This window comes from Pristiophorus japonicus, chromosome 3, assembly GCF_044704955.1.
Source record: "Pristiophorus japonicus isolate sPriJap1 chromosome 3, sPriJap1.hap1, whole genome shotgun sequence".
NCBI classification, from domain to species: domain Eukaryota; kingdom Metazoa; phylum Chordata; class Chondrichthyes; family Pristiophoridae; genus Pristiophorus; species Pristiophorus japonicus.
The window spans coordinates 195320006-195334665 of record NC_091979.1 but is presented as its reverse complement, the minus strand read 5'-3'; the positions used below and the strand labels follow the sequence as shown (position 1 = coordinate 195334665).

Genomic DNA, 14660 nt, shown 5'->3' with positions numbered 1-14660 from the left:
CCTTTTCAAGATGGCGCTGTTATGGTCGACCTGGATGCGACTGCTTTTTGCTGACGGGATCCCGGGCGGACGCTAATTTGGGCAATAGGTTCGAAAGTTCCACCCAGGGCGCTAGCGCAGCATTGCACGCCCATTTACATCATCCAGGCGCTAAGTTTTAGCGCCGCCACAAAACCACTGCCGAAAGTTCTTCCCGGGAACAAAATGTTGTGTGCCTTGTTTAGCGCCCAAAAAATTGTTTTTGCACCCCACCCAGATGCTAAACAGGGCACAAATTTGCTGAAAATCCAGCCCCTGGCTCTAGACTCCCCAGCTAGGAGAAACATCCTCCCTGCATCTACCCTGTCAAGCCCTAAGAATTTTGTATGTTTCAATGAGATCACCTCTCATTCTTCTAAACTTTAGAGAATATAGGCCTGGTCTGCTCAATATTTCCTCATAGAACAATCCCCCCATTGCAGAAATCAGTCTGGTGAACCTTCATTGCACTCCCTCTATGACAAGTATATCCTTCCTTGGGTAAGGAGACCAAAACTGTACGCAATACTCCCAAGTGCGGTCTCACCAGGCCCCTATATAATTGCAGTAAGACATCTTTACTCTTCTACTCAAATCCTCTTATAATAAAGGCCAACATAGCATTTGCTTTCTTAATTGCTTACTGTACCTGCATGTTAACTTTCAGTGATTCGTGTACATGGACACCCAGGTCCCTCTGAACACCAACATTTCCTAATCTCTCTCCGTTTAAAAAATACTGTTTTTCTATGTTTGCTACCAAAGTGGATAACTTCACATTTCTCCACATTGTATTCCATTTGCCATGTTCTTGCCCACTCACTTCCTGGCTCATCAACAGTTTTGCTTAAGTCTATTTGTAAAGCATACACACACACACACACCCCTTCTGTGCGGTATCCTATGATTCTATGAAATGTTTAATAAAAACCCTGAAATTTGAACCTACAGTTCAGTACAGAAATGTGAGAATCCCAGAGCCACCTTAAAAGTATTACACCTTTTTTATCAGTCTGGCAGTGAGAGAATTAATTGAGTTTTCATGGCATTTATTTTTCTTTGAAGTGCAGATAAATGTAATTTTAAATGCAGTAACTTGGAGAGAGAGAGAGAGGGCTGTTTATTTTTCTTTTATAGACAATGCAGTAATACTGGTTTAGAGATTGGTGTTGCATTTTTTGCAAAATTATTGGACAAAATCATCTTTGACACTTTCCTGGAACAATACATTATAACTTCTGGTATGCCAGAGGTTTACAGCACAGGAAGAGACCATTCATCCTATTGTTGTCTATGCTGGCCCTTTACTAGAATAATGTGTGGTAAAAGTTGTTTCCCCATTAAATCAGTGAAAATGCTTTCTTAAAATGTTTCAATTTGCCATTTTTTCCAGTAACTAAAGTTTTTAATATCTAAAATATGGTTTTAAATATTATTTAAAAAATTCAAATAATTTCACAATGACCTATTTCAATTTATCCATTGGATTGTCTTTTAATATCCTAATTAAAGTTTTTGCTTAAAGGCCTCAGTCTCTACCAAAAGCCTTGGTTTGGAGTTTATATTCTTGTCATGTGCTGTGACTCTGAAGACGGTTTGTGCATTTGTAATGTATCCAATTTCCTAGAAATATTTTTCTTCAGTTTTTGCTCAGCTTTTATAAAAAAAAATAATTTCAGGAAAAGTTAGAGGACAAACTCCTTTATTCAGTGTTTTATTTATACAGAGAGATTGGGTATGTGACAAAGTGAGAAATGGTGGACTATTCTGATTACACAGTTCTTGTAGCTTTTCTATTTAAACTTCAGAAAGTGTATTAAGCTGAGAGAGGGGGCAAATAACTCGAATTTTGAAAGCAAATGAAAGCTAATTATCACCTGTATTTTGTTGATGATTTTATTTCTTAACAGCTATCCGAGTGAGTGCGCCCAAATTGGCTGCCACATTTATCTATAAAACAATAGTGACTTCACTTCAAAAGTACATAAAATGTCTAATGGGAATCTATATATAAACATTTATAATGGGATTTCCTATATAAACAGCAGCCTGCCAACAATGTAGTTCCAGTCTCTGATCTCTAGATGATAATGTAATGTGAGTCCTGCAATTCCAGCTTAACTATTGCTCACAGCCAACTGCTTCCATTCTACTTACAAAATTGAGATTGAGGCTGCGACCCTCCCACTCTTTCTAAGACAAAATATCCCCACTCTTTCTGAGCTTCTGACTTCTCACTTCTAAACGTGAGTTCCATGTCCTTCTGACCCAGAGCCCCTTTACTCCTTCTATGCCTAATCCCCTTTATTACTCCTGTGCCTGAGCCATTTATGCCTTCCTGAAGCCCCACTATGATGGCTTCCTTCAAATTTAAGTTCTTGCAGTCCTTCCTCCCAACCCCCCCCCCCCCCGAATTCTTGTCTTGCCCACTCCCACAAAGATAATAAGACATTAAACAACCTAGCCCCATTTTGAAAGCAAATGAAAGCTAATTATCACCTGTATTTTATTAATGATTGGAAAATGCTGATATTTTACTGAGATCAGTTCTGCTGTTTGTGTTTTTGACTAATTCTTGTATTTCTCATTATTTTGTTTTCTGTTTAATATTTGTTCTTTTCTAACTTTCTCCCATTGCCTCTATTATGGGTATCATCGGTTCAATTGGCAGGAGGACTTCCTGGACCTGACCGTGGCTGTGAAGGGTGTCAGTGGACTGGAAGAAGCTCTGTGTACCTTCTATGTTGAAGAAGAACATTTTGACAATGATAATCTCTACCAGTGTGGAAGATGTGAGAAACTGGTTAAAGCAACTAAGGTAAGCTTGTCCCAGAGTGTTAAAAGTAGTTTTATCTTGAAGAAGCCCACAAACTGCACTCCCAAATATAAACAACATGACACTAACAAAAATAGACTTTGCATCTTGTGATAACTTAGTATCTTGCATACTGTCATTTTAAAATTAGAGAGAGCTTAAGATGGGTTCAAAAGTGCTTCCATGGAAAACTGCCAAGACCGCTCAGAGATGATTTGTCTGTTTCAGATCTCCCAATCTTCTAAGATTTATAGGTTCTTTGAAGAAGAATGGATTTTTTGTACGTGAATTCCAGAGATGAAGGTGTTGTTTACAACTGGTATGTCACCTAATGCTAACAAGAAGGGGGGAGGTGCTCCAAATGGGGAATTGACTGGTAGATGAACATGGTGGTGCTTTGTTCTGTGATTGTTAAGCAATCACAGAACACAGATATTTGAAATGAGATTTAGGATTGACATTACTTTCATGGGGTAAAGCATCATTTTTGTTTTTATGACTAATTGAATCAAAGTTGATCATTCTTGATAATTGTGATTCTATATCAAGAAAGAACACTCAGTTAATCCGGGGACGTCAATCTTCTGTTCATAGTGTATTCGGGATGGTTTCCTTCAACAGCACGTTGCGGAACCAACCAGGGAGCAGGCTATCCTGGATCTGGTACTGTGTAATGAGACAGGATTAATAAATTATCTTGTAGTAAAGGATCCTCTAGGAAAGAGTGATCATAGCATGGTTGAATTTCAAATTCAGTTGGAGGGTGAAAAAGTTGGATCTCAAACCAGTGTCCTGATCTTAAATAAAGGCGATTATAAAGGTATGAAGGCAGAGTTGGCTAATCATCATCATAGGCAGTCCCTTGGAATCGAGGAAGACTTGCTTCCGCTCCTGAAGTGAGTTCTTTGGTGGCTGAACAGTCCAATACGAGAACCACAGACTCTGTCACAGGTGGGACAGATAGTCGTTGAGGGAAGGGGGTGGGGGCGGGAGCGGGACTGGTTTGCCGCACACTCTTTCGACTGTCTGCACTTGATTTCAGCATGCTCTCGGTGTTGAGACTCTAGGTGCTCAGCGCCCTTTCGGATGCACTTCCTCCACTTAGGGCGGTCTTGGGCTAGGGACTCCCAAGTGTCAGTGGGGATGTTGCACTTTATCATGGAAGATTTGAGGGTGTCCTTGTAGCGTTTCCGCTGCCCACCTTTGGCCCGTTTGCCGTGAAGAACTCTGAGTAGAGCACTTGGCTAAAGTGGACTGGGAAAATAGATTAAAATGTAAAACGTTAATGACCAGTAGCAGACATTTAAGGAATATTTCATAACTCTCAACAAAAATATATTCCAGTGAGAAGGAAAGACTTTAAGAGAAGGGACAGCCATCCAGGGCTAACTAAGAAAATAAAGGATGATATCAAATTGAAAACAATGGTATACAAAGTGGCGAAGATTAGTCGGGGGCCAGAGGATTGGGAAAATTTTAAAAATTGTGAAGGACGACTAAAAAAATAAGAGGGAAGATAGATTATGAGAGTAAACTAGCAAAAAATATAAAACAGATAGTAAGAGCTTCTACAGGTATATAAAAAGGAAGAGAGTAGCTAAAGTAAACATCGGTCCCTTAGAGGATGAGACTGGGGAAGTAATAATGGGGAACAGGGAAATGGCAGAGATTTTGAACAAATATTTTGTATTGGTCTTCATGGTAGAAGATAGTAAAAACATCCCAATAATGGATAATTAAGAGGGAGGGAGGAACTTAAAACAATCACTTATCACTAAAGAAAAAGTAATCATAAAATAATGGGACTAAAGATGGACAAGTCCCCTGGGCCTGATGGTTTGTATCCTAGGGTCTTAAAAGAAATGGCTGCAGAGATAGTGGATGTATTGGTTGTAAAATACCAAAATTCCCTGGATTCTGGAAAGGTCCCAGCGGATTGGAAAACCTCAAATGTAACACCCCTATTTAAAAAAGGAGGCAGACAAAAAGCAGGAAACTATAGACCAGTTAGCCTAACATCTGTCATTAGGAAAATGCTGGAGTCCATTATTAAGGAAGCAGTCGCAGGACATTTGGAAAAGCATAATACAGTCAAGCAGAGTCAGCATGGTTTTATGAAAAGGAAATCATGTTTGACAAATTTGTTGGAATTCTTTGAGGATGTAACGAACAGGGTGGATAAGGGGGAACCAGTGAATGCGGTGTATTTAGATTTCCAGAAGGCATTCGATAAGGTTCCACATTCAAGGTTACTGCACAAGATAAAAGCTCACAGGATTGGGGGTAATATATTAGCATGGATAGTAGATTGGCTAACTAACAGTAAACAGAGTCGGGATAAATGGGTCGTTTTCCGGTTGGCAACCGTAACTGGTGGGGTGCCACAGGGATCGGTGCTGGGACCTCAATTATGTGCAATCCATATTAATGACTTGGATGAAGGGACCGAGTGTAACGTAGCCAAGTTTGCTGATGATACAAAGATGGATGGGAAGGCAATTTGTGAGGACACAAAAAATCTGAAAAGGGACATAGGCTAAGTGAGTGGGCAAACATTTGGCGGATGGAGTATAATGTGGGAAAGTGTGAGGTTATCCACTTTGGCAGGAAAAATAAAAAAGCAAATTATTATTTAAATAAATGGAGAGAAATTACAAAATTCTGCAGTACAGAGGGACATGGGGGTCCTTGTGCATGAAACACAAAAATTAGAATGCAGGTACAGCAAGTAATTTGGAAGTCAAATGGAATGTTGACCTTTATTGCAAAGGGGTTGGAGTATAAAAGCAGGATGTCCTGCTACAACTGTACAGGGTATTGGTGAGACCACACCTGGAGCACTGCTTTGGTCTTCTTACTTGAGGAGGGATATACTTGTATTGGAGGCAGTTCAGAGAAGATTCACTAGGTTGATTCCTGAGATGAAGGGGTTGACTTATGAAGAAAGGTTGAGCAGATTGGGCCTATAACTCATTGGAGTTTAGAAGAATGAGAGGTGATCTTATTGAAATGTATAACATACTGAGGGGGCTTGACAAGGTAGATGCAGAGAGGATGTTTCCCCTCGTGGGGAAATCTAGAAGTGGGGACATAGTTTCAGAATAAGGGGTCGCCCATTTAGAACTGAGATGGGGGGGAATTTCTTCTCTGAGGGTTGTAAATCTGTGGAATTCTCTGCCCCAGAGAGCTGTGGCGGCTGGGTCTTTGAATATATTTAGGTGGAGATAGACAGACTTTTGAGCGATAAAGGAGTGAAGGGTTATGGGGAGCAGGCAGGGAAGTGGAGCTGAGCCCAAGATCAGATCTGCCAAGATCTTATTAAATGGCGGAGGAGGCTTGAGAGGCCAAATGGCCTACTCCTATTTCTTATGTTCTTATGTTCTATTTGCTTAACCTGAGGAGTGTGGAAAAGAAACTGAGCAGTCATCTCATGTAAATGATCATCACAGACCATATTATCAAGGATTATGGAATCGTTCTTAAAGACTTGACAGGTTTATATATTGTTCCAAATCTTGCTGGAAAAATAACGTGAATTCGCAATGCATGCTATTATTAATGCATAAATCAGCAGGCAAGTTCAGACAAAGAAAAGGTATGCTGTGAATTGCGAATCGACCATAACTCATTGGTCAATTTACACCGCTTCTCTGTTTGCCTCGCAGAATTGACATCTCGTTCTTTACCTCCCGGTTATTTTTAAGAACTTGCTGGTATTGTACATTAAACTCACCGCAGAAATTTAGAGCTGGTACTTAACAGCGTAATTACCTTTTTAATAACCTGGTCATTGTTAATGCAATGCCAATCAACCTCTCTGGCCCAGAAAGGGATCTATTTAAACTGTTGAGTCTCAATCCTGCATGTAGTAAATTCTTCTTGGCGATTTAAAAAAAATCTATTTTTTTTTCTCTGTCTTAATCCAATCTTTCTTTCCCTCATTATTTCTCTTTCTGCACCTGATTCAGCTCTGATTCACCCACTCTGATTCTCTCTCCTTTTCTGTCATCTCTCTTTCTTTTGCAATTCTTAAATTTCATTGGTTAATGAGATATACTGTTAATCCTGTCATTTACTGAGGTTTCAGATGCCACGTTGCCCTCGTCACACCATTATCAGCTCACACTTTCAGCAACTTGTAGGGCAACATTTTTTTTCAAGTGTAAAGGTGTAGGAAAATGTAGAACTAACAGCACACACCGCAAAGTGCCCCTCTCCATCAAGATTTGGGCTATTATATTTTTGGTTATTGTATTGCATTACTATCCTGTAAATAAATGATTAGCCTATATGTATTAGGGTGCACTGTTTCATTTTCTGAGATAATGGGAGAATATGGTGAATAACCCATATGTTCTCATGTAAGTGATTTACCACTGTTCGGAGTTAATTGTTAAACTTGGGCTTTGCTAATCCATATCCGGCAGAGAATAAGGACCTAATTTCAACTCCTAAGAGACTTTGTCTGCTCAAGGAAAATATTTCAACCAAGAATACAAGAAAAATGTTGAAGAGAAAGCTTGAATTGTAGCACTCTCTGGCTACTCCAAGATCTGGCAACATTGCTAACACAGATTTTCAGTGGTGTTCTGATCTTCTGTTGGATACGGCTCCTCCTGTTCTGACCTGATGCTGTCCCGTGACAGAAACATTTGCCTGATCAGAACTGGCTCTACTTTGATGCTTTGCTTTCTCATCCTTCAAAAACAACTCTTTTTGGAGACATTCAATAATTTAAATCTGCACTTATTGAGAAAAATATAACTAATTATGTTTTTACCCTTTTTAGCATTTTATTTAACTACCCAGCTAATCCTGTGTGCATCATGGCATGCAAATGTATCATAACGTGAAGATTAACAGGTCTGAAACAAAATGAGGAAAGGTTGCAGTGTAAATTGGGGAGAGCGGTATAAGGTGGCGGGAGGGGGGGGGGGGGGCGGTTGCTCTGGATCTCTGAGTATTGGAAAAGGTATCTTTAACCTCTAGGATCAAGAGGCTCCCTGTTACAGGGAATTTAGATAGGAACTGATTAACGCTCCGAGATGGCTAAGCAAGAAAGCATATTACAGGTACAATGTCCCGAAACCGGAAACCTTGGGAGCGAGGCCATTCCGGTTTTCAGGTTTTTCTGGATTTCGGAGAAGAAAATCCGACATCCCAAATCCGGCAACCTTGTGGATGATTTTCGGCTATTTCCAGATTTCGGAGACCATCCGACGTCTCTAATCCGGAAACCCTTGGTTCGACTTTCGTATGTTTTTGGATTTCGGAGCATTAAATCCGACAGCCCAAATCCGGCAACCTTGAGGCCGGGCTGTGCTGGCTTGCGTATTTTTTTTTGATTCATGTTTGAAAAAGGAATGTACAGCTTAATAGTACATTTTCGCAAATATTTCTGGATTCCGGTCAACGACTCTTGCAATCTGCACAATGTCCAGTTTTTGGAAAATTCTGGATTAGGCACGTTGTACCTGTACATTGTCGTAAATTCAAAAAGAACTTCAGTCTTCATATGAAGAAGAGGGTTGTTGCTGGACAGAATTATAATTTCATTAGTTGAAAAGAAGAAAGCACCTTTGCAATGCAACAGGATGGGGGTGGTCGTGAGTGGGCGGGGGGAGGGGTGGGGGACTTTTCATGCTTCTCTAATTCCAACAGTTAATGGACTCCTTGTTAAAGCTCAGCCTCCAAAACTTCCAAATGCTAAAGTTCAACCATAAACATTACAATCTGCAAGACAGCTGGTTATAATTAGTTGATCTTCTGTGGTGTAGCTCACAAAGTAAACAGAGATTTAATTGGAGCTCTTTGGCATGTTTGCCCTTTTGTTTTGATGAATAGGAATAAAATGTTCAAAAAGTCCCTTCAATTCCATTAAAATTAAATCTTTCAGTTGAGATCGTTTCACTTAAATAAAAGGATCAAGAGTAGATCTATGCTGAAACTTTTCTCTAACATTCCTGTAACAAAACTGTAAATACACTTCTTCTAACCCTTCTCTGTACACTCTTTAGTGATAATTTTAAATTGATGACCCTTTGTCTGAATAGCCTACTCCTGTTCCTGTGTTCCAACTTTCTCCAGCCCTGCATCCCAGCTTTTGAGTCTGGACTACTATGTGTCTCCTCTCCCTCTGTTCCCCCATTGGTGATGAAACCTTCAGCCATTAAGGCCCTTATCTTTGCTGTTCTCTCCCAAAGCCCTTTGGCTTACTTAATTTATCTGTATCAAAGGTTACCTCAAATCAACCTCCTTGACTTTACTTTGGGTACCTTCCTAGCTTCCATTCCCAGTTTCTGCTTGGTGGCTGAATTCGCCCCACCCCCACGTCAAATGCCGTGGGAACCCTTTGCTATGTTATCATCATCAAAGGCAGTCCCTCGAAATCGAGGAAGATTTGCTTGCACTCTAAAAGTGAGTTCTCAGATGACTACTGTCCAATACAGGAATTACAGTCTCTTTCACAGGTGGCACAGGCAGTCGTTGAAAGAAAGGGTGGGTAGGGAGTCTAGTTTGCTGCACGCTCCTTCCGCTGCCTGCGCTTGTTTTTTGCATGCTCTCGGCAGCGAGATGCTCAGCGCCCTCCCGGATGCTGTTCCTCCACTTAGGGCAGTCATTAGCCAGGGATTCCCAGGTGTCGGTGGGGATGTTGCACTTTATCAAGGAGGCTTTGAGGGTGTCCTTGAAATGTTTCCTCTGCCCACCTGGGTCTCGCTTGCCTTGTAGGAGTTCCAAGTAGAGCGCTTGCTTTGGGAGTCTTGCGTCGGGCATGTGGACAATGTGGCCCACCCAACGGAGCTGGTGAGTGTGGTCAGTGCTTCGATGCTGGGGATGTTGGCCTGATCGAGAACACTGACGTTGGTGCGTCTATCCTCCCAGGGGATTTGCAGGATCTTGCGGAGACATCGTTGGTGGTATTTCTCCAGCGATTTGAGGTGTCTGCTGTATATGGTCCACATCTCTGAATTGTACAGGAGGGCAGGTTAAACGTATTATTTAAGTGTAAACTGTTGGTTGACTGATACATGTAAGACTTGCAGGTTTGAAGCTCCTTTATGATGTGATCTGTGTCAATTGTTTTTTCATATGGTTTATTGTTCTCACTGACCAATTGTAGCATTCAAAAAAAGTGCCATTGTTCAAAAACAAGCCAGTCATTAAAAAAAAATGTCTATCTGTATAATTAAAAGTTTCAATGTCTGTCACACTTCCAGAAATTTTTTTTAAAAATTGATTGGCTGAAATACATCATTGACTAGCAAGTTGCAAACTACCTTGATTGGTTGTTTTTAGTCAATAGAACATCTAAGCCACCCAAAACTCACTATCTGCTTAAAAAGAAAATTACTGTGTCTCTTTTTCTAAACATTGTCATTGACTAAAATTTACCAAGAAGATTACAGTAAACAATTGATAACCACCACTAAAGCAATTCAAAAGTGAATTAATGAGAAAAAAAGTACCTCTACAAATCATGTGGGGGGGGGGGGGGGGGGAAACAAAATTCAGGAATTTGAAATGTTTGGCTCCAAATGGTCATTAAAAGAAAGAAAGGCTTGTATTTAAATAATGTCTTTCATGATCACCGGATGTCTTAAAGTGCTTTACAGTCAATGAAGTACTTTTGGCGTGTAGTCACTGTTATAATGTGGGAAACGTAACATAACAATCAACATAAAATAGCATATCCTCTGTCTCCCCTTGACATGCTACTAATAATTGTAAAATTATTGTAATAATCAGAAAAGAACCAAACAGTATGTATACTTTGTTTATACTCAATAAAGAAAACTATGTGAAGCCTTGCTGATGAGGTTTCCATTTTTTTGCTGCAGAATACCAGTGTGTTTTGTATTGGATGTAATTCTGAAAAGCAGCTTTGATCGACCTCATGATTGACGGTCCTAGTCTGATTTAACTGTGTAATGTGGCCTATGCTCTTGTTTTGCAGTCAGCGAAGCTACGGCACCTCCCCACGTTCCTCACCATTTCGTTGTTGCGTTTCAACTTTGATTTTGCCAAGTGTGAGCGGTACAAAGAGACAGGGTGCTACTCCTTTCCAGTCAGGCTCGATATGCGACCGTTCTGTGAGCAGGTGGGTCACAATTTCTGCTTTACTTTCGACGAGTTTCTAATGCCACAATTTTTTTTCTCCACGCGACTTTAAAAAAAATCCTTATGCCTAAATAAGTTGGTATAAAAACATGAATTTTAAACAGAGGGATATCATCAATCGAATTCCAACCTCACCTGGATAGCTCAGTGAATTTATGCAGTGAGTAACTGAGATTCTCCTTCCCGTCCCCTCTTTCTTCCCCCCCCCCCCCCCGCTCCAAGCGATATATTTCCAAATCTGGATGGTGTATGACTTGTGGTAGGGAACTTGGAGGCGATGGTGTTCCTATGCGCCTGTTGCCCTTGTCCTTCGAGGTGGCAGGTTTGGGAGCTGCTGTCGAGTTACTGCAGTGCATCTTGTAGAATATACACACTGTTTAAGGTGGTGGATGAGGTGCCAATAAAGCTGGCTGATTTGGCCTGGATGGTGTCGAGCTTCGAGTGTTGTTGCAGCTGAACACATCCAGGCAAGTGGAGAGTATTCCATCACACTCCTGACTTATGCCTTGTAGATAGTGGAAAGGCTTTGAGGAGTTGGGAGGTAAACACTTGCTACAGAATACCCAGCCTCTGACATGCTCTTGGTAGTCACAGTATTTATGTGGCTGGTCCAGTTACGTTTCTGGTCAATGGTGACCCCTAAGATGTTGTTGGTGGGGTATTCGGTGATAGTAATCATGTTGAATGTCAAGGGCTGGTGGTTTGACCCTCTCTTGTTGGAGGTAGTTATTGCCTGGCACTTGAGTGACACGTATGTCGCTTGCCATTTATCACTCGAACTCTGCATGTGGACACAGACTGCTTCATTATCTGAGAAATTGCGAATGGAACTGAACATTATGCAATCATCAGCGAACATCCCCACTTCTGACCGAATGATGGAGGGAAGGTAATTGATGAAGCAGCTGAAGGTGGTTGGGCCCAGGACACTGCCCTGAGGAACTCCTGCAGCGATGTTCTGGGCTGAGATATTTGCCCTCCAACAATCACAACTATCTTTTTTTGTGCTAGGTATGACTACAGCCAGTGGAGAATTTTTCCCCTGATTCCCATTAACTTCAATTTTACTAGGGCTTCTTGATGCCACACTCGGGTCAAATGTTGCCTTGATGTCAAAGGCAGTCACTCTCACCTCACCTCTGGAATTCACCTCTTTTGTCCATGTTTAGTGTAAGGCTGTAATGAGGTCTGTGGTCCTGGCGGAACCCAAACTGAGCATCGACGAGCAGGTCATTGGTGAGTAAGTGCTGCTGGATAGTCCTGTTGACGACACCTTCATCAGTTTGTTGATGATTGAGAGTAGACTGATGGGGCGGTAATTGGCCGGATTGAATAATCCATCTCCTTCTTGTTAGTGCCTACGACGCTCACTGCTAAATCATTAAAAAAAATAGAAAATCAAAACCAGAAGGATATTCACGTTGATTTTTTTTTTCCAGCTGATGTTTATGAATGATGACTGATGGTGAGACTTTCATTATAAGCAGCAGATTAATGGTCCCAAATCTGATTTTTGCAAATACTAATCATTTAAAGGGGAATATTATTCCTTTGAGGGGTTGGGAGGGTGAATGCAGAGTTTTGCCTTTATATGGTGCCTTAATTGCCTATTTTAGAAACATTTCATGTATTTGACGTATAATGAATTAGTTCAAAGTGCAGTGAGAATTATGCAGGTAAATGTGATGGCTGTTTTGCCTGCAGTAAGATACCACAAACTGAGATGAATGACCAGCTAATTTATTTTGTTGACTGAAGGAGGAATGTTGCCCAGGACACCGAGAGAACTACCTGCTCATCTTTGAATCATTCCGTGGAATTTTTAAGATCCACCTGTACTCCTGGAATAAGCAGAATAAAACCTCGGTTTAACATCTCATTTGAAGGATTATACTTCTGGTAATGCACCACACTGCACTAGAGTGCTCAAGTCCTGGTGTGGAACTTCAGCCCACTACCACTGAGTCAGATGAGAATGGGACTATCTAAGGCAACCTAATGCACATATACCTTTAATACATAGTACCGCCTACAATTATTGCAAAATAAATAGAGGCTTTCTTTGTTTTATTCCATTGATACCGAGTTCTGCTGCACTCGTGTGCCTCATGATTTTGAAATTTTTTCAGGAAGGCTGAAATATTAGGACTTTTTGCTTGCATGGAGAGTTAACAGCCCACAGACGGGTTAGATGGAGTGGCCTGTTTCCACTCTAAAAATGGCCGAATGCAGATCTGGAACTATACTCAGCATGCGCACCCATACCAGTCACGTCAAAAACATCTCTTTTTTGCGCATGCGCAGAAGGGGGGCATCATTTTTTCGGTGCAGGCATTAGGCTCCACCCCCCGAAGCTAAAGGACAGGCTGCACTTCGCCAATTTCAAACAATAGACTGGGAAGCTTGCTAGTTAATTTCTTGGAGTAGTAGGGGCCAAAAAAAATCGAGCATAACTCTTGCAATACGCCAAAAAACAGCATTGGGGAAAATTGAGCTCTATGTACTGGGACCACTGCTGTTTTTGGTATACATTGATTACTTGGACTTGGGAGTACAGGGTACAATTTTGAAATTTGTGAAATGACATGAAACCTGTAAGTGCAGTAAACAGTGAGGAAGATGGTAAAAGATGTCAAGAAGACATAGGTAGTGTTGCTCGAACGGCAGTTTTGCTCGTCGTGTGACTAGTAGTTGCCTGCGACAGTTCTTGAGTTAAATACCAAATAACACACTAGACAATATCGGTACCATTAATGTTCGTTTAATACAGAAGAAGTACAAGACTCACCACTTGTACTTTATAGTTACCCAATAGGTCCCCAGATGATCAGTCTGTCCGAACATTGTCCCATCAAGGGTCTCTTCCCTGGTGCCTACTTCTGCCGAGTGTTGCTCCTAGGTCCTCGCTATGGACTGTCCGAACCTGGCTATCTTTATACCCTCCTTTTCATGTCTAACTAATCGAGTTGGTGCCAGTAAGTCTGAGGTGATCAGGGTCTTTCCTGCTGAAACTGACAATGCATACTCGGTCTTTATGTTGGGGGAAATTGGCTCCGCTTTGGCTGCCCAGACCAGTGACCTTATGGCCAGTACTTCCACAGGCAGTTGGAATGGGCAAACACATGGCAGATGAAATTTAACGCAGTGAAGTTTGAGGTGATACAATTTGGTAGGACAAATGAAGAGAGACCATACATACGAAATGACACAATGTTAATGGGAGTGCAAGGACATAGAACATGTGAAAGTGGATAAACTCCCAGGCCCGGATAAAATGTATCCCAGGCTGTTAAGAGAAGCTGAAGAGGAAATAGCAGAGGCTCGGACCATTATTTTCCAATCCTCTCTGGCTACAGGTGTGGTGCTGGAGGACTGCTAACATTGCACCTTTGTTTAAAAAGGGACAAAGGGATAGACCAGGTAATTACAGGCTAGTCAGCCTAACCTTGGTGGTGGGAAAATTATTGGAAAAAATTCTGAGAGACAGGATAAATCTTCATTTAGAAAGATACCGATTAATTGAAGAAAGTCAGCATGGATTTGTTAAGGGAAGGTCATGTCTGACTAACATGATTGAATTTTTTGAGGAGGTAACAAGGAGGGTTGATGATGGTAGTGCATTTGATGTAGTGTATATGGATTTTAGCAAGGCTTTTGATAAGGTCCCACATGGCAGACTGGTTACGAAAGTAAAAGCCAGGGCAAAGTG

At 41.2% G+C, this 14660-nt stretch overlaps 1 protein-coding gene across 3 annotated transcripts in view; it reads left to right on the top strand.

Annotated features, from left to right (window-relative positions):
* The window catches only part of usp40 (ubiquitin specific peptidase 40), a 227813-nt gene that overhangs the window by 50739 nt on the left and 162414 nt on the right, over window positions 1-14660 (top strand). For all 3 annotated transcript variants that reach the window (XM_070876177.1, XM_070876175.1, XM_070876176.1), the window contains exons 6-7: window positions 2690-2836; window positions 10788-10931. In XM_070876177.1, coding sequence (XP_070732278.1) covers window positions 2690-2836; window positions 10788-10931 — 291 coding nt within the window. The remainder of the gene's footprint in view (window positions 1-2689; window positions 2837-10787; window positions 10932-14660) is intronic.